The sequence below is a fragment of the Nomia melanderi genome, chromosome 12 (assembly GCF_051020985.1).
Source record: "Nomia melanderi isolate GNS246 chromosome 12, iyNomMela1, whole genome shotgun sequence".
Lineage (NCBI taxonomy): Eukaryota > Metazoa > Arthropoda > Insecta > Hymenoptera > Halictidae > Nomia > Nomia melanderi.
This window is the reverse complement of record NC_135010.1, coordinates 14325271-14342376: the sequence shown is the minus strand read 5'-3', so window position 1 is coordinate 14342376 and position 17106 is coordinate 14325271. Positions and strand designations below refer to the sequence as shown.

The 17106-nt window shown below is 52.7% G+C and overlaps 1 protein-coding gene across 3 annotated transcripts; it reads right to left on the bottom strand.

Annotated features, from left to right (window-relative positions):
- Nucleotides 1–260: 260 nt before the first annotated feature.
- On the bottom strand, nucleotides 261–15560 carry Blimp-1 (PR domain zinc finger protein 1). Of its 3 annotated transcripts, none has more exons than XM_076372587.1 (8): nucleotides 13290–15560; nucleotides 11462–11674; nucleotides 10217–10336; nucleotides 9493–9618; nucleotides 9188–9314; nucleotides 7128–9080; nucleotides 6568–6909; nucleotides 261–6269 (listed from the first exon to the last, which is right to left on the bottom strand). In XM_076372587.1, the coding sequence occupies exons 2-8, from the start codon at nucleotides 11666–11668 to the stop codon at nucleotides 6109–6111; spliced, it is 3036 nt and encodes a 1011-aa protein (XP_076228702.1). In that variant the 5' UTR covers nucleotides 11669–11674; nucleotides 13290–15560; the 3' UTR covers nucleotides 261–6108. The 3 variants fall into 3 exon arrangements, with proteins under 3 accessions (XP_076228702.1, XP_076228703.1, XP_076228704.1); XM_076372588.1 differs by having other exon boundaries at nucleotides 11504–11674; nucleotides 13288–15559; XM_076372589.1 differs by lacking the exons at nucleotides 11462–11674; nucleotides 13290–15560 and adding an exon at nucleotides 11084–11225.
- Between the last annotated feature and the right edge of the window lie 1546 nt (nucleotides 15561–17106).

The window sequence follows — 17106 nt, the reverse complement described above, 5'->3', positions numbered from 1 at the left end:
AGACAGGTGTGTCCGAACTGTAACGTAATTATCCCTGGATCTCTCTCCCGTCCGTCCCACTCGAGACGACACGGAACTCGAGCCAGTTCCACGAGTCCACGACTCTTTCCAACCGAAAAGAAAGAAAAAAAAAAAAGAACGAAAGATATCCTCGACAGAAGAAACATAGAAATGAAATTATTGTGTATCTACGTGTTGTTAAACGGGGGTCCGGTGGTGGTGAGGTGCGAATGATAGGTAGTGATATTGTGCAATATAAATATCCAACAGCCATATATTTATTCTTTATTTTAAGAAACAAATGCTAATTGAGCATTACCTATTCAATAATTGTAATGATAATAAATGCGTAACAATTTTACTATATACGAAGTGTAAGGATAATTAACATTTAATTTATAGTCGTTTAAATACGTTTTTACGAGCGTTGTACACGCGTGTACAGTACAGAGTTTGGAGTTATCGTTTAATTATTACGAGATGGTAAGAACTAAATATTGCTTGTTGTTTTGTTGTCGAGGCGGTTAGTCGCTTGCTTCCTTCGATCATTCTCTACTTTCAGCGGTATTTACACGATCTTCACTGGTTTTTTTATAATCCCCCCCTCCCCCCAATCCCCCTGTCACTACACCGTCATTCTTCGTTCTATCTCTGTTTTTTTTCTGTTCTTTTCATCGCAGTTTTAATTCTTACATGCTAGGGTGTAACTCGTTCTCTCTCTTTCTTTTTCTCGCTCTCTTTCTCTCTCTCTCTCGCTCTCTCTCTCTCCCTTCCCCTTTCTGTCTCCCGTTCGTTCTGTCGCTCGTACATTCGTTCTGTCACTCGCTCGCATTCGTTCTTTCTCGCTTTCTCTCCCTCTCTCTCGCTCTCTCTCGTTCTCTCTCTCTCTCTCGCTCCTCGTCTCGTTATTCATAATAGTGCGTTTAATGCAGGCAAGGTAGGGAATCGAGGCAAAATGTACGGAATGTCGATCGACGAAACGTCACTGGAAACTATCGCCCGCGATTCCAGATTGCAGCATCGAGCTCTATAAAAAAATATACTCGGCGTCGATCGATCCGGCCGTTCAACGCTTTCGCGACAACGTTCCTCGATCGCCTATGGTTTCGGTTTCGTCGGGTTCCCCGGTGTTCGCGGTAAGAAAAAGCAAAGTAACAGACGAGCGGCGGAAGCGTTCGGATCTCGACGATCATCGAAACATGCGCGCGTCTCTGCGTTCTCCGTTGCAACCGGCAAAAAACAAAAACAGAAAAAGGAAGTACATCGAAAAACGCATCGAACGAACTATAGAAAATTTCCTGTTGTCCCGCAGGTCCGCGTTTCCAGTGTCGTTTTCGCGGTATAGAGCGCATGCAGGCCTAGACTCGCTACCGGAAGTTAACACCGTCGAGTCGGAACGCGATCAGTCCTCGCGTTAACACCATCACGACCAATGACGCCGCATCGGCGTCCATCTTCCGTATCCTCCGCACGAATAACGAATATTATATTTTGCTCGTTTCTTAACTTCAATCGATGAAAGTGAAACCGGTCCGTCGTCGTAGTGTTAACGCGGCAGATTGACCCCTTAATCGTCGAATTTTCTCGGTGAACAGCGTTACTCGCGAACTTCGAATCAAGTATTAGTATTGTTCCCATTTGCGTATGAACACGAAACCGTTGCCGTCCGATTCCTAGCAACGGAAGCTTTTCGTTTCACAGAGAAACCGAACCGTACTCCCGTATTCGAAGAGACTAACAAGGTTCAATATCGTTTTCCTTGTCGGGTCCGACGGTTAAGGGGTTCGAAGCGTCCCGCGCGTTTCTCCACTCCTCTCTCTACTGTCGCAGTCCTCTTTCGCGCGACGAGCACGCGGCGCGATCGCTTGGATCGGCGCGAATACAACTTTCGCAAGGATTCGTCTCGCCTAGGCATTCGGTAGAATGTGCACCCGAGTCTTCCACCTTGTCTGTTCAACGTGTCCGCGGGAATGAGCGCGAAGGCCTCGCGAATCGTATTATCGTCTTTCGATTTTCCCTGTTCTCCTCCCTCTCGCCTTCTGTCGTCGAATCTTTCCGCTCTGTCTTCTCCCGCGGTTGCGCGCGAAACGGGGAAAAACGAACCAATTCGCTCCCACCTCCCCCACCCCCTCTTTTCTTCTGTTTAAAGCTACCCCTGTACTTCGATCGAGAGACGCGCGGAAACGGTGAATAGGGCCGCGGCGAAACGGAAGAGACCAACTAAAACGATATATTCTCAGTTCCCCCTGTCTCGTTAGAAATCTTACGATGAGCACCATGACATTTGCAGGAACCATTGGAGTTGTCGCGAGTTCCAAGCTAAACGGATTGACGATGGGTATGCGTGCGCGATAGCGTTTCTTTTCGAAACGGAAACTTTAAGAAACGGAAGTTCGGAAGTTTCGCTGGTGTCGCGGAACGCGGTGTATGTATGTGTCGTATCTCTCTCTGTGTGTGTCTGTGTGTCTGTATGCGTGTACGTTTCGTGTTACTCGCATCTTTCCCTTCTCTCTCCCTTCTGTTTATCCGGGACCGTTCGGTTTTGGAGTTCGTTCTGCGCGTGGTTTCGTTGAAAACTGCGCTCTCTTTCGAAAACATACACGCCCTTTCTCTCTCTCTCTCTCTCTCTCTCTCTCTCTCTCTCTCTTCTCTTTCTCTCTCTCTCTCTCTCTCTCTCTCTCTCTCTCTAACCCGTTCTCACACTCACGCGGTCACTCTCACTCTTGTAGACAATCGATAACCGTGCGTATATCAGTCTGCGATACATCGTGATGTGCTGTCACGATCGGTCAGTGTTTCGTTCCGATAAAAATCCCGCTTGGAAGGCGCGCGAGCGAGCGCGCGCGCATGAATCACCGACCGACGACGACCATTATCGTTTCGCATTTAATGGTAGGCTGCGCTTTCTCAGAGTGCGCGTCTCGGCACGATTCGGCGCGTGAATAATCAGTGGAAGTACGAACGACGATCGAAGTTTCCTCGCGAAACCAATGGAAGATGCGAATGAGAAAGAAAAAGAAACGGGGGCACGGCCGTTCGCGATTCTCCTCGGCGAATCGCGTTGCACGATCGGTGATCAATATTGCTATCCGTTTCTCCCGTCGAACACGATCGAGCGTGTTTCCCGAAGGGTATCGTTATCGTCGCGCTTCAAAGGGGGTCGCGCTAATCGAATTTCCATTGAATCGAACCGCGAATTATCGTCCGGGGGAAGGCTCGGGGCTGATCTTGTCTAAATGATGCACGAAATACCCGCGAGAACGCAAACGTCGCGTCAGTTTTCTCTTCTTTTTGACTAGAATTTTTCCGTTACCGTCCCCGCCCAACCCTCGCCCCGTGATCCACGAAATTTACCCCCGATGAGATGTGCTACCCGTGTTAGTAGTGTGCGCTTTCGATTTGTTCCCGATTCGACAGATCATCGCCGAGTCTTCGCCCCGACGTGACGCGTGGATTTCGTTCGACGATGGTCCGACGGTGACGCTAGAACTACTCCTTTTAACGATTACCGAAAAGATATAACGGTTGCTTCCCCGGGAAGCCACGAAAGAAACGAATTCGTTGACACGCGAACCGAATTAGAAGTCAGTCGAAGTCTCGATAGGCGTGCTCTTAGTCTCCGTAGAAAAATGTGAAAAAGTCAATTCGACTGCCCGGTAGTTCTAGCGCGGGGAGATCGGAATGTCTTCCGTTTCGAATAGCGCGCGGTCAGCGCGTCGGTGGATCGCCGACGTCGCGGATTATTCGGCCGCGATCGCGATAAAACGGGAATGATAAGAAGAAGAACGTTCCGCTCGTAATCGTTCGGTTGCATCGGTGTTTCACGGGCCTCGATGGAAAAGACGTGACCGGGTGTTCGGAACGATCGATCGAAAACGCGAGTGGCTCGCCGCGGCGCGGGGACACACAGGGGGTGAGTTCACAGAGCGGCGACTGACTGCGGGGGAGGGGGGCAGAAGAGAGCGGGTCGGTAGCGTGAAAGGGAAATTAAAAAAGATTCGTTCGCGTGGACCGAGAGACGATGCTTTCCGTTACGAAAATTCCACGACAAAAGGACGCCTAAAAAATATATATGTATATATATAAATATGTATGTATATGAGCGTGTATAAATATAGATATATAAGATACTCGATCACCGAAAGCTTTTTCATTCCTTCGTTCTTCTTACTCTCTCTCTCTCTTTCTCTCTCTTTTTTTTTTTGTTGCTGCTTCCTTTCTTTTTCCCTCGTTTTTCTCGTTTCTGAAACGTTGCTACGAAGTACGCGTGCGTGATTAAATTATCGAACGTCTGATAAGAGTAGGGTTCTTTTCGTCCTGCCTCGAGAAGGATTCGAATATCGTAGAGCGCAGCCTACCGTTTCCCGCCAACCGACGACGATGTATACATATACATAATTATATAAAGGTATTCATAAATTAGAGCTCCTTATAATTTACCTTTTAAATTATATCGAATAATTAATAGTAATGTTAGTATATACAGGTACAGGTCTCGTATAGTTTGCAGTCGTGTCGTCACTGGTTGTTCTTGTTCTTGTTGTTTGCTGTTCGTTCTGATCGTCGCGTCGACCCTCGCTCGTCGGTTTCCCGAATGCATTCTGTTCGTTTCCTTTCTGGTGGGGCGGGTGCCGACGAAATCCGCCGCCGTTTTTCTCGAGCGCGAAACGCGTAGAAAATGGTACCGTGAGACGAAGACTCGGGGGAGTGGCTGTACGTCGCGTTATCGACGGACCACGCGGACGGAGCTCGCGATCCCGATCTCTGTAACGCGCGTCGCGATCGATGGGAAAAGAGATGGCCGACTCGAAACTTTGGAATCGGTGTCGTATCGATGGCGGTACGTTGTGATCGTCGGGTCGACGAACCTCGCCTAGCCGCGTGAATTTTGGAAGAATCGGGAACGAAACGATTTTAATTTCGAAGTTTCGAGTTGCTAGGGGATTCGTCGCGCGATAGAATTTCGCTCGGTACCGGTCAGACGATTCCAAAGTTTCGTAGCGTGGCTCGTTGCTGCTGCTGTTGCTGTTGCTGTTGCTGTTGCTTGGCTGGACGACGGAAGTATTCGTGGAAGCGTAGCGATTTGTATACGAATAGAAAAAGGGAACGGCACGGAATACCGCGTGAATACGGTACCCTTTTCTATGCGTCGCTGAAGCATGGACCGTGGAAAGATAATCGAGAAGCTCGAACGACTTTGGTGCATTCATTTCCCTTCTTTCTCTCTCTCTCTCTTTCTCTCCCTCTCTCTCACACACACACACACACTTTCTCTCTCTTTCTCTCTCTCTAGCGCGCATTCTCTCGTTCTCTTTCTACCTCTCTCGATTCTATCCGTTTAATGGCAGCGTGCGACGACTCGAGAGTATAATTTGCGAATCAACAATCCTAATCGTCTCGTTTCCGTCCACCTGTCGCCGCGTTCGTATGTTTCGTTTTCGGACTCGTGTTCGTTGGTCGGGCGCTACCATAGAAAAAATATAGAAACGAGTATTTACAAGGAAGGAACTTTGTTACGCTCGTAGATTGGGAATCCCGTCGACTCGTCCACCCGTTCCACACACGTACCACGTGTGTGTTGTTCGTACGCGTGCCGCGATCAACGCGCGACAAAGTAATCAGCTTTCGGGAAGAGTATCTACTAAAAGCTTCAATTCAAGCAACAATATTATTCAACAATCTCGGATTGCTTCGATGCGCGCGTAGAACTCTCTTTCTCTCTCATTCTCTCACTCTCTCGTTCACTCACTCTCTCTCTCTCCACCTTTTTCTCGACGCAAGCGTTTCCACGATCTCCATGTCTCTCATCGACCACCCACACCACCCCTCCCTCCCCCACTTTCTTTATACACATTAGTTCGTTATCATTACACGCTGCTTACGACGAATGAAATTGGAGAAGAAAAAAAAATTACAGTTCCGAAATCGCGTTCCTCTCTCTCTCTCTCTCTCTCTCTCTCTCTCTCTCTCTTTCTCTCTGTTTCTCTGTCTCTCTGTGCCGCGAAAGGGAAGCAGGGGTTACGAGTACGGTTCGTTTGTCGTGAGCAACTCGTTTACTATTCCACGGCTAGATTTTGCGCTGGAGCGAAAGGGCTCATACCCCCGTTCTTAGGTGCACTCGATTATGTGAGGCTGGGAGGTCTCTATGACGCTCGGCCGGCCCACCGAGTTCTCCAGGTTGTGGAGGGACGTGGAGTGCGGCCCGTGTGCGGATCCGTGCCTCTCGTAGTTCTCGATGTGCTCCAGTTCGCATTCCTTCGGCATGTTTCCTGCGAATCGAAATCAACCGCCTTGAAACTACCTCCCAAAGAAAATCAAACAGCGAGGGGTTCGCTTCTTTTGGCTACGGCGCGTCACTGTAAAGGTTCGCCTCTGTCTCAGTCATCGAAAGCCGCATACATTGCTCTCTACTTTAACGTAATCGCACTGTGGACAAATCTGTTAAGCCTGAAATCGCGGCAGCGACCGCGGAGGATCGCGGCGTGCAAAGATACAGCCTCAGTTCGGCCGTAGCCATAAGGTCAACCAGGAAACCCAGTTCCCCGTTCCATTTTCGAAATCACTCACCAACATTCATGTCAGGCCCGTACTCGTAGTAAGTCGGCGAGCCGACCGCCGCCGCCAGAGCGAGTTCGTCTTCGATGTTATTGGGCCTGCAACTGGTCGTCTTCCAGTGGGTCCTAAGGCCGCTCGCGCTTATGTACTTCTTGTCGCAGCCCTGGCAGGTGTAGGGCCTCTCGTTCGTGTGTAACCTCTTGTGCAGCTTCAGGTGAACGAATTGAGTGAACTTCGCGGGGCATAGGTCGCAGGCGTACGGCTTTTGACCGGAATGCAGTCTCAGGTGTGTCTTCAGATTCGAGGTGGAGCTGAACCTCTTCTTGCAGATCTCGCATTGGTGCGGTTTCTCGCCTGGAACCATCGCGTTCCCACGTTTAATTCAGTTACATTCGTCGATGACTTGACTCTAAACACGCCTCGAAACCGAGAGCAGGCTTAAGCTACTGTACAACGCGTAAACAATGCAACGGGAGGCGAAGACAACCCTCGCGTACGAGACAACGCGGATCGTAATTACCACGAATGAACCGGAAACACGAATCCCATACCAAACGCATCAACGGACTCACCGGTGTGCACGAGATGATGCTTCTGCAGATGCGCCAGCTGGGTGAAGCTCTTGGTGCAGACGTTGCACTTGAACGGTCTTTCCCCGGAGTGCGTCCTCAGGTGCACCTTGAGGTTCGACAGCTGGCCGAACGTCTTGCAGCACACGTTGCACTCGTAGTGCATCTTCCCGTCCTTCTTCTTGAGCGGATACGGCAACGACCTGTAGCCTCTGGACCCCTGAGAGTTGGGACTGAGCGAGCCGCTCTGCGAGCAGCCGTGATCGTCCGGCGACAGCGAGCTCGCCGGCGAGTATCTGTTCAGCGACGACGAGTTCGCGTGGATGGTCAAGCCGGGATGATGGCCGAGGTGTAGGTTGTGCGTGCCGGCGATCAGCGCCTGGTTGCTGTCGATCTGCATCGTGGACGAGGTCGGCAGCTGATGGCTGCTGGTCGCCGCCTCCAGCCGCCTGCCGTCCCTCTCGTAGACCACGTTCCCGCTGGGGGTCGGCGAGTAGGCGGTGCAGTTGATGGACAACGGCGCGACGTTGTGATGCAACGAGCCGTTCTGATGGTAAATCCCGTACGGATAGGAGGAAGGCGACTGGATCGGCGAGATCGGCGACACGCTCTGGTTGCTGCTCGCCGCTGAGTTCGGGTAGACCGGGTTCGACTCGATCTGACAACCGCCGGAGCTCGAATAGAGGATCGTCGAGGTGGCCGCGCTGCTCGGATTGTTCGCGGACGGCGACGGCGACTTGGTCTTCCTCTTGGGTGGGCAGCTGCTGCTCGCCGCGGACGTGTGGATGTTGCTGGTCGACGTCAGTATCGTGCTGGACGACAACACGTTCGCGCTCGAGTGATGGTTGCTCGGGTTGCTGGACGAATGGATGCTGCCAGGATGCGACTGCAGCACGTTGCCGTTCGGCCCGGTACTGGAATGAAGGTTCCCGGTGCTGGAATGGAGGCTGCCCGTGCTCGAGTGCAGGTTACTCGTCGGACTCTGCATCGGCAGGGCGCTGTTCCCGCTGGTCGAGTTCACGCACGTGTCCGCTTGCATCGGCAAGTTCGAGCTGGAGTCTGGACTGCACGGTAGAATGTTGCCGTAGCGATGGGACTTCTTGTACGAGTACGCCATCTCCGTTGGACTGGACGGCGGCGGAGTGACAGAGTCTACATGAGTTTGATGGTGAATCTGATGGTGTTGCTGCGGCTGCTGCTGCTGCTGTTGCTGCTGCTGTTGCTGTTGCTGCTGCTGCTGCTGCTGTTGTTGCTGCTGCTGCTGCTGGTGATGCTGCAGTGCCCCATTGTGATGATGACTGTGGCTGTTGTTGTTGTTGTCCGTGCTGCTGCGGAGCAAGATGTTCTCGAGGATGGAACTACTGGGACTCGCCAGATAGGCAGGCCTTCCGGACCCGGGGAGATTGTTGCCCTTCACCTCGGGCTCGTAGAAAGGCTTCGGATTCTTCTCGTTCGGGATCTCGTCTTCGTTGACCGTCGAGAGGACCGCGTTCTTCTGCAGCAGAATCGGCGACACCGATTTCTGAAGCTCCGGCGTGACGGCTCTGCTGGACAGCTCTTGCTCTTTGTCTTTTCCGCCGCCGTCCAGCCCGCTCTTCGTCGTCTGGAAGTTCCCGTAGGTCTTCGTGATCTTGATCTTCACCTTCCTGTACTCGTTCTTCACCGCCGCGTTGTCCTGCTTGTCCAACACCTCGTTGCTGCACACGGAGGTCTTCGAGTTCTTGCTGAAGTCCAGCACGTAATTGTTCTCCGAGTCGGACTCGCTGCTCTCCTCCGGCGGCGTCAGAACCTCGTCGTGGTAGCCGTTCGAGTGGTAGCCCTCGTCCGATCGCACCGATCCGTCGGTTGGTGTCATCTGCGAGCGTCTCTCGTAGATCGACGGGTCCTTCAGCGGCGACACGACGTCCACGGTGGGCGGCAGCTCGCTTGGCAACGCCGATTGTTGTACTTGTTGTCCTGAGAACGATAGAAGAAGAACGATCGCGTCAGGAGGGTGCGTTCCAACGGAGAAACGTACATGGTTTACTCGATCGATTAAGGATCGATTCGAGAGCCATACTCACGTATTCTCTGAAGCATCAGCTCGCCCGTTAACGGGTAATTCAGCCTCTCCGCGAACTCTCTGCAATACCAGACCAACAGCTCTTGGTTCGGTAGTATCGGCTTGATCGTGTAAAAATAAATGTTCATCTGAAACACGAGAGAGAGCAGCGGTGGCTCGGTATCAGTACCGTACGTCTAATATTATTCGTACGGGCGATTAACGCGATCGCTCGAAAATATTTGCCCGCCCCGCCGGTGGAGCGGTGATCAGATATTCCCGAGCGAGAGAAGCATAGGAGAAATGGTAACCGCGTATCCGACTCACCTTATACTGGCATGCTATTAGGTTCTGCGATTCGGACGAATATGCCGGGTTTACGTAACGCATCCAATTTGATTTCTGGACGTCATAACCGTCGATGTAATAGAACAGCTCGTTGTTCTTATACACCTGTCGATGGAACACCGCGATTCAGTTGGGACAATATACGACGGTGCGTGTATAATATATACACGGGCCGATCTATTCCACCGTAATCCAAGCGTTTTATCAGTTTACGATGGTAATCTCGGTGTCGACAAGCAACAAGGTGTTGCCTTGTAGAAATACAATCTAAATCTATGATATTCCGGGCGGTTAAACCAGCGACCGGCTGGGGAATATCGACGATTTAGTAGGGAGGATCGAGAGGGAATCCAAGTTCTCTATCGTAACTCATCAATTCGTTACGAGGCATCAATGGCTTCGCGGGTTTCGCTTTAAGGCTCGCTAGATCGGTTGAAACCAGTTTCTGGTCTTTGCCGGCTTCTCTTCTCTCTCTCTGTCTCCTTCCTCTTTCCCATTCCGTCCTCCTCACTTTTTTGCGCTCATCATCCGCGAGAGGCCGGCCTCCGATGATGATGATAACCCAGACGCTCGCTGGATAACCGCCGCGAGAATTTCGAGTAGCCATTCGAATCTTTCTTTTCTTTATTTCTTTCGCTCTTTTTTTTTTGTTTTTTTTTCGTTTTGTTTTTTTATTTTGGTTCTTTATTGCTTTCTTTCTTACCCTCCAGAAGTATTTCCGGTTCGCGTCGGCCGGTACCGAGTCCTTGGTGTACACTTGGCCCACGAGCGGTCCGAACCGTGTACCCTTCGGTATGTAACTTGTGCTCCAAACTCCCAACACCTGTGCACACACGAGAACATTCTGTTTAGCTTTAATCCGGGGCCAGCGTTCGACTCCGTTCGGTCAGATTTCGATCGGCGGCTCTCGATCTGACGCGAAACGGGCTCGAGCGACTCATTAGCGACCGTTCGTTTGTTTCTGGCAAACGTATGAATCGTTTAGGACATCCGGACGGCGATGTCTGGCGCTATTTTTATCGAGAGCTTTTGAAAAATTCCATTGAATCCTCCAGCTGCCGACGGCCACCTTGACTTGTCAGTTATTCGTAGCGGGTATAACAAGAGATACGTAGAAAAATTGATAAGTGAAGGTCTGAATGGACCTAATCATCGCCTCCCGCGGTGTCGTCAACGGAGTTGGCGTTCGAGAGTTGAAACATTCAAACGGCGGAATAAAAACGGATCGCTTCCTCGCCGGCTTTAAATGTTAAATCCGAACCAGACTGTCGAACCGAAATACCCGCGAGAAGTGATCGCCGATTCAGTCGTCGCCGGAATATACTACGTCATGTTCAACAGTTTTATCCGAGACATATTTTTGGACTTGCGCGACCGGATCGTCTATTCTCGTGGTGAAAAAGCTTGCCCGTATTTACGAGGAGCCGCGCGATAGTCATTCACACGGGCCGCGGCGTAGTTTCGACGTTTCCGTCGAACCGTCACGCTTCTCGTTCGATTCGTCCGACCGAACCATTACCTAATCATTCGAAAACGGTTTGCCGTCGAATCCCGGCAGAGATACCCGTACCTTTAGTTCGAAATTCATCCGAGTACCCGTAAATAGCCGAGTTTACAGTCTCAACGAACGATCGGGTTCCACGGATTCGCCGCGCGAATCGCGATTGAACGATGCATTCGAGAATCGTGCAACGACCAAGGCGATCTCTTTCGATGCCTGTCACCAAGGAAAGTGTGACGATTGACTCGGACTCTAGGTCACGACGGCCGCTAAGTTAATTAACTTGGATTGCTATCCGTCGAATCCGAATCGTTCAACTTGACCGTCACCGGAGCAAAACAGTTTCGAAAGGTTTCATAGGCGTGCGTTCCGTTTCGCAACCGAGTCCCTCGAAAGGGGTTGATCGAACGTTCGAGGAAGACTACGGACGTTTCTAGCGACTCTCACCGAGGAGGTCTCGAGAAATGATTCTTTGGCGGGTGAACGTACATCGTGGAGGCTCTGCGAAGGCTTGAGGACCAAATTCCTCGGCAGGGAGGCTTCCGCGCGATTGGTGTCGCCCGGCGACGCTCCCACATCCGGTACCAAATACACGGCATGCTGCTCGAATTCCTCTTCCCTCAAGGTCGCGTGATCCCACTCGCTGGACTCCATCCTTCACTGCACAGAAACACAGAACAAAAGAGACGTTAGGTTTCGTCGGTCAGACGCTCGGAACGGAGGCGAGCGACAAGGGAAGAGATATACTGTTCCCATGCGAAGCGTTTCGAAGCGAAGTTTACGTTTCGACCGTTTCCCGGGAACCCGAGGATTTGATACGCATCTAGGTACCGTTACAACCGCGAGTTGTTTACTAAAAGTTTAGCACATATCCAGGCGCCGTTATGTTCTAGCCTCGGCCAGCGTCTTCGACAGGCTTTCTCGTTCGTTCCAATGAATAACGCGGCCGGCCGATCGAGAAACAATAATTGGAAGGTCCTTTCCGGAGGTATCGCTCCGTTTTTACGACCAGCAAACTCATCGCAGCGCTCGAAATAGCCATCGCTCGGTTTTCCACCCCCTCGGCGTTTCAACGGGACCGATATCAACGATCAATTTTTAGCGTGAAATCCACGGCGAACGTAGAAAAGGAAACGCGGAAACAATGCCGTATAATTAGAACCAGAACTGTTAGCTGCCCGTAATGACGTTCAACGTCAACGTTATAAATAGTTTCGATTCCAGCGTGAATCGATACGATCGATAACCCTCGAAACGGTTGAAAGGTGCTCCTACCGGTAACTCGCGTTTTCGATTGCGGCCACCGAAAAGCGAAAAACCGAGAGAAAGAGAATAGAATAGAAGCGGCGTCGACGATGTTCCCCCTTAAAAAGAATAACCCCCAGTCGGTTCATCCCCCTCGCGTTATTTGCCATTGAGATTTAGTCACGTGCTGCGCGAAAATCGCATTTTTTTCTTCCCCTGAATCAGCGGCGGGTGCAACACTTTAACACCGCGAAAGTGAAACCCGTCCACGCATTGATCGACTGCAGGGGTGAGAGGGAGGTGGCCGGGGACGGGGCATAAACTCCGAAGTCCGCCCTCCGCCGCCCGACCGCCGGGGGTTTTCGCTACCCGTTGAATTTCCATTTCCGTGGAAATCGCGCACTATCAGCCCGTTCGCTATTCGTTAACTTTTCCGCCGTTACTTTCCAACCCTTTCGGGTAACAGATTTTTTCGCGTTCCCCCCCTCTCTCTCTCTCTCTCTCTCCCAGCCCCGGTACCCCCGTTCGTTCTCGAATCTCTCGTATTATTTCGGATCGCTCTTTTTACCCGCGATACACCGACGAGCGACGTTTTGTCATTGTGCTCTCGGCCCTACGCTTTGCTTCGTCCGCGGCGTATCATTTTCTTTCTTTCCCCTTTGCGCGCTTTCAAACGTGCGCGTCTTTGAGAGGAACGTTTCAATGGTTTTGCGTTCGGGGGATAATTTGAAACGAGCTGGCGGATCGACGGTTCTCGACGACGATCGAGCCGAATTTCGAATCCCCGTTGCGTGCAGGACGGTGCAGCGAGTTTTTGGTGAACGACCCAGCCGCTCGTCGTTCGCCGCGTTCGAAGCGCTCGAGCGAACGCTCGCGATGAAAGCGAACGGCGCGCGATCGAACAAACTTTGGCCCTTCGTCCGTTCGACTTTGTCGACGCAGAAAATGAAACTGTCTCGAACGGTCTCGACTCGATCGAAGAAACAACAACGATCCTCGTCCGGTGCATCGTTACGCACAGTACTCACGCCTTTTGACGCATCGGTTGGCGACCTGCGAGTCGACGAATGTCCTGCACCGTCTTGGCGACGTTCCCTCGCCGATCCGTCCCCTGTCCCAGCGGTTCGCTCGCGTCCCAGCGAGCAGACGAGTCGCCGAACAAAGATCCCTGGCCCTTTACGTGATCCTGTGGTTCTTAAGGGAGATCGGCATCCCGACGACTCTGGGGACACTCGGGAGCCTGGGCTGGCCTCGCGCTGAGGGACGAAACACGCCGGTTTCCTTCAACATTTATTTGAAAATGTCCCTCGGCAAGGCGAAATCTCGACGTCGATAAGGCCGATCGCTGCCGACCTAGGCGGTCCTCTACCACCTATACGACGCTTATCGATTATCAGGACATCGAGGAAAAGAAATTGGGATCGGCGCTGCCGTTGCACCCGACTCGCGATCAACCACTCGCCACTCTCCCCGTTCTCGTTGTTTGTCAACAACTATCCGCGGAAAGGATTCGTCGGCGATCGCGCACCCCTCTTCCACCGTTGTTCCTTCGAGGCCGATTTCTCGATTGGATCCAACGAAGAATCGTCCGCGAGATCGCACCGTGTTCCTCTTCACTTCACTCTCGCACACGCACCCTCGCACAGGCACACACTCACGCAGGCACGCAGGGCACGCACGCACGCACGCACGCACGCGAACCACTTGGTCGTACTTCACCTCTTTCCGTCTCGCACCCCCTCCTCCGGCCCTATTTTACTTTCCCAGGTGTAACAACCGGGACGGAGAACCGCTCGAGTACTCGGACCGAAACTCGAGGGGAAGGGGGTTGGCGAGAAAACAGGCCCGTTATCGCGTGTACGCCGAACGATTCGCTGACGCGACGCGATGCGAAGCGAAGGAATCGTGGTCCGTTGTCCGAGGACTAACGACGCATTCCACCCTTTTCCTGAATGACGGACGAGCGTCAGGGGCTGGATCCCGCGGTCGAGCGGCGAGCACACGCCACGCTCGCACACGGGTTACGGCGATCGTTCACGACAAACTCCACGGACGACCCGCGGTTTGTTGTCGACCGGCCGACCGTTAATTATCCGAGCGAATACCGGGCGCGCACGTTCGCGATTAGGACCGGACGACACGCGTTTCAACCCTTTTTTTCGAGGGTGGTCTCCGCCTTCGGGGTCTCTTTGGATGGCACACGCAGAGAGCGGTGTGTGGAACTCGGGTAGACCTGACCTAGCCCAACGCGAGTCGGCTTGGCTCGTCCTCCCCCTGCGTCGGTATTGGTCGCTCGCTGTCCCTCTCTCTCCGTCGCGTCCTCTCTCCTTCTCTATCCGCGGCGTCCGTCCTCCTCGTTCGCCCGGCGTGCGCCCCTCTCTCTCTTTCTGGCGAACACGGGGACGCGGTGGTGTGCCAGCAAAGCTGCCAGACCAGAGCACAGAGGTGGTGCATTTCTCTGCGCTGCGCTTTCGATCGACCCGTTGCCAGAGGTTCCCTCCTCCGCGCCCACCCTGCTGCCGCTTCCACGGTGCCTTTTCCTTCTCTTCCGCTCTAGCCGTCCCTGTCCCACCGACGTTCCCTTTCTCCGTTCGATCATTCCGCCCTCGTTCCCCTTCCCTATCTATCCTCGTCCCTCTTTCGTCCCTCCCACCCTCCGCGCGTCGCCTCTCGTGCATTTCCCTCTGCCGTCCTGCTCGCGCCGCCGAGACCGTTCCGTCCTCTCTCCGTCCGACGCGCTCTCGTTACCCCTTTCAACCCCTCCAGCTACTCTAGCGCGTGCAATCCCGCCGTCTCGCTCCCTCTTTCACCCGTTTCTTCGTTCTTTCTCCGGCACGTTCTCGTTCTTCCACTCGCGACGGCGTCCTTCTTCGTTCCCCTCGCCGGCCGCCGCCGCTTTCCTCTCGTTCGCCTCCCTTTCCCTCTTTTTCCATCGTCCGCGGATTTTCCATTCTGTCGGCTCTCCGTCTCTGTCCGGCGATGCCGGCGGAGTGCATGCGCCGATCGCGCAGCTAAGTTTAATTCTTCGGGCAACTTCTCGCGATCGCGGCACACGCTCTCCCCGCGACGCGACGTCTCGAACGAAAACCCGTCGTTCGATCGACACGCGTGCACGCGTCGGATCTCCACCGGCGAAACACGCGGCTCCGAACGGTCCTTCGTTCGTTGCGGCGTCTCTCCCGGGGGAATTCGCGCGGACTTGTAAGAGGATTCGGCTCTGTAACGCGCGGGGGTGGTTTATGTAACGCGTAAAATCGATAGGGCGAGTTACCGAGCGTGGGCGAATGATCTAAGAACGGACGCGTCCGTTTCTCGCGTTCCCCCAGTTTCACCTGACGTTGTCAGTTTCCTCGAATCGTGCTCGGGGCTGCGCGCGATCGAAGCTTTTAATTCCCTTTTATTTCGCGACGCGCCGCCTCGAAGCAAAACCGAGCCGATGAAAGCTTCGCTCGTTCGCCGAAGACGCGCCGTGAGTTCGATCAAATTCGACGTAGCCGTTCGCGAGAAACACCGAGCCAACGTTTCTCCGGTGACTCCGATCGACGGAGACGAAACGACGATCGCGCGATCGAGGCGCAATCTCTTCTGGTCTGGTAAATTTTCAAGCCAGACGGCCGTCTACAAAAATCCTACGGTGTTTTTCTCCCGTCCTTGTTTACCCCGGCTTTGAACGCGTGCTTTTTCTATGGTGCGTCCCTCTCTCGCACGGTTTCTCCTCGCCCGTTGTCCTCTGGCAACCCCTTTACGGGGACGTGCATTTAACCCCAGCGCCACCCTTTTACCCACCCTCGTCACTCTTTCTCTCTCCTTCTCTCTCCTTCTCTCTCTCCCTCTTTCTCTTCCCATTCACGGCTCGGTGCATACACCGATCACGTACGAGCCGCGTGAATGTAAATCGGCCCAAATCGATCCAGACTGGTCTGGAATCTAAAGCTTTAATGATTTTCTTTCCGAAACGATTCTCCCTCGGCACGTAAACCGCCGCAACAATAGGAGTCGATTCCCCGGCCGAGCTTCGCCGATAATCTGATAGGAATAGTTTCTATTGGGTTCGCCGAAAAGTCTTCGGGCAGTTTTAAAGGGATTTCAAGGCGAATTCTCCTCTGTCGAATTAAACTCTGCTAAACTACGCGTTGTTAGCTCTGACAACTCTTCGTTTTACTTCGCCGCATTCGTTTATTCGTAGATGGAAGAAACATTCTGCGAATTCCTCTTCGAACATTATAGTAATCCTCATCGATACACTTTTTCCTAGAATACCGCGTAATTATTCGACGCGGACAACGAGCCAGCAATTCTAGGCAGATCCAAAATTCATCTCGAAGCAGATAAATCCGATTCTCTTTTCGGACTGCTTAGCCGTAGATTATCGGCGACACCTTTTACAGTTGAGGAACGGGGGTCGTCGAACCTCCTCGGATTCTAATCCCGAAGACCGGTCTCGATTCCATCTGCAAGGTTACGTGAACGAAATCTGCCGCGTGCGCGCGCACAAAGGACCGATTCTCACCTCGAGATAATACCGTCCGTTCACTCGGAGACGGCCGTTCACCGCGAGCACCTCCGAACGTGTTCCACGCGTAAACAAGCGCAATGCAAATACCCGACGTTGCGTTCCGTAATTATCACGGATTATCGAGCGTGGAAGACGAAACACGTTCCTAACAAACCATTCGAAAATGATTTGCAGCTCGTCCGTCGAAGCGACTACTCGATCCTGCGATCGTCTTTCATTCATCGAATCGAACGCGTTAATCAAACACGGTGGCGTATTAATTGCGCATGTAAATCCGCGAAGAGTCGCGAATGATCTCCAGGGAACGTGTCCGTAAAAATGAAACGCGAGG

Bases quoted from the DNA above. Each gene is read 5' to 3' on its own strand.
- Blimp-1 (XM_076372587.1), bottom strand. From the start codon at position 11,668: ATGGAGTCCAGCGAGTGGGATCACGCGACCTTGAGGGAAGAGGAATTC. The intron at 9,619-10,216 runs GTAAGAAAGAAA...TTCCATCGACAG, and splicing joins ACCGGAAATACTTCTGGAGG to GTGTATAAGAACAACGAGCT. The intron at 9,315-9,492 runs GTGAGTCGGATA...CTCGTGTTTCAG, and splicing joins TAATAGCATGCCAGTATAAG to ATGAACATTTATTTTTACAC.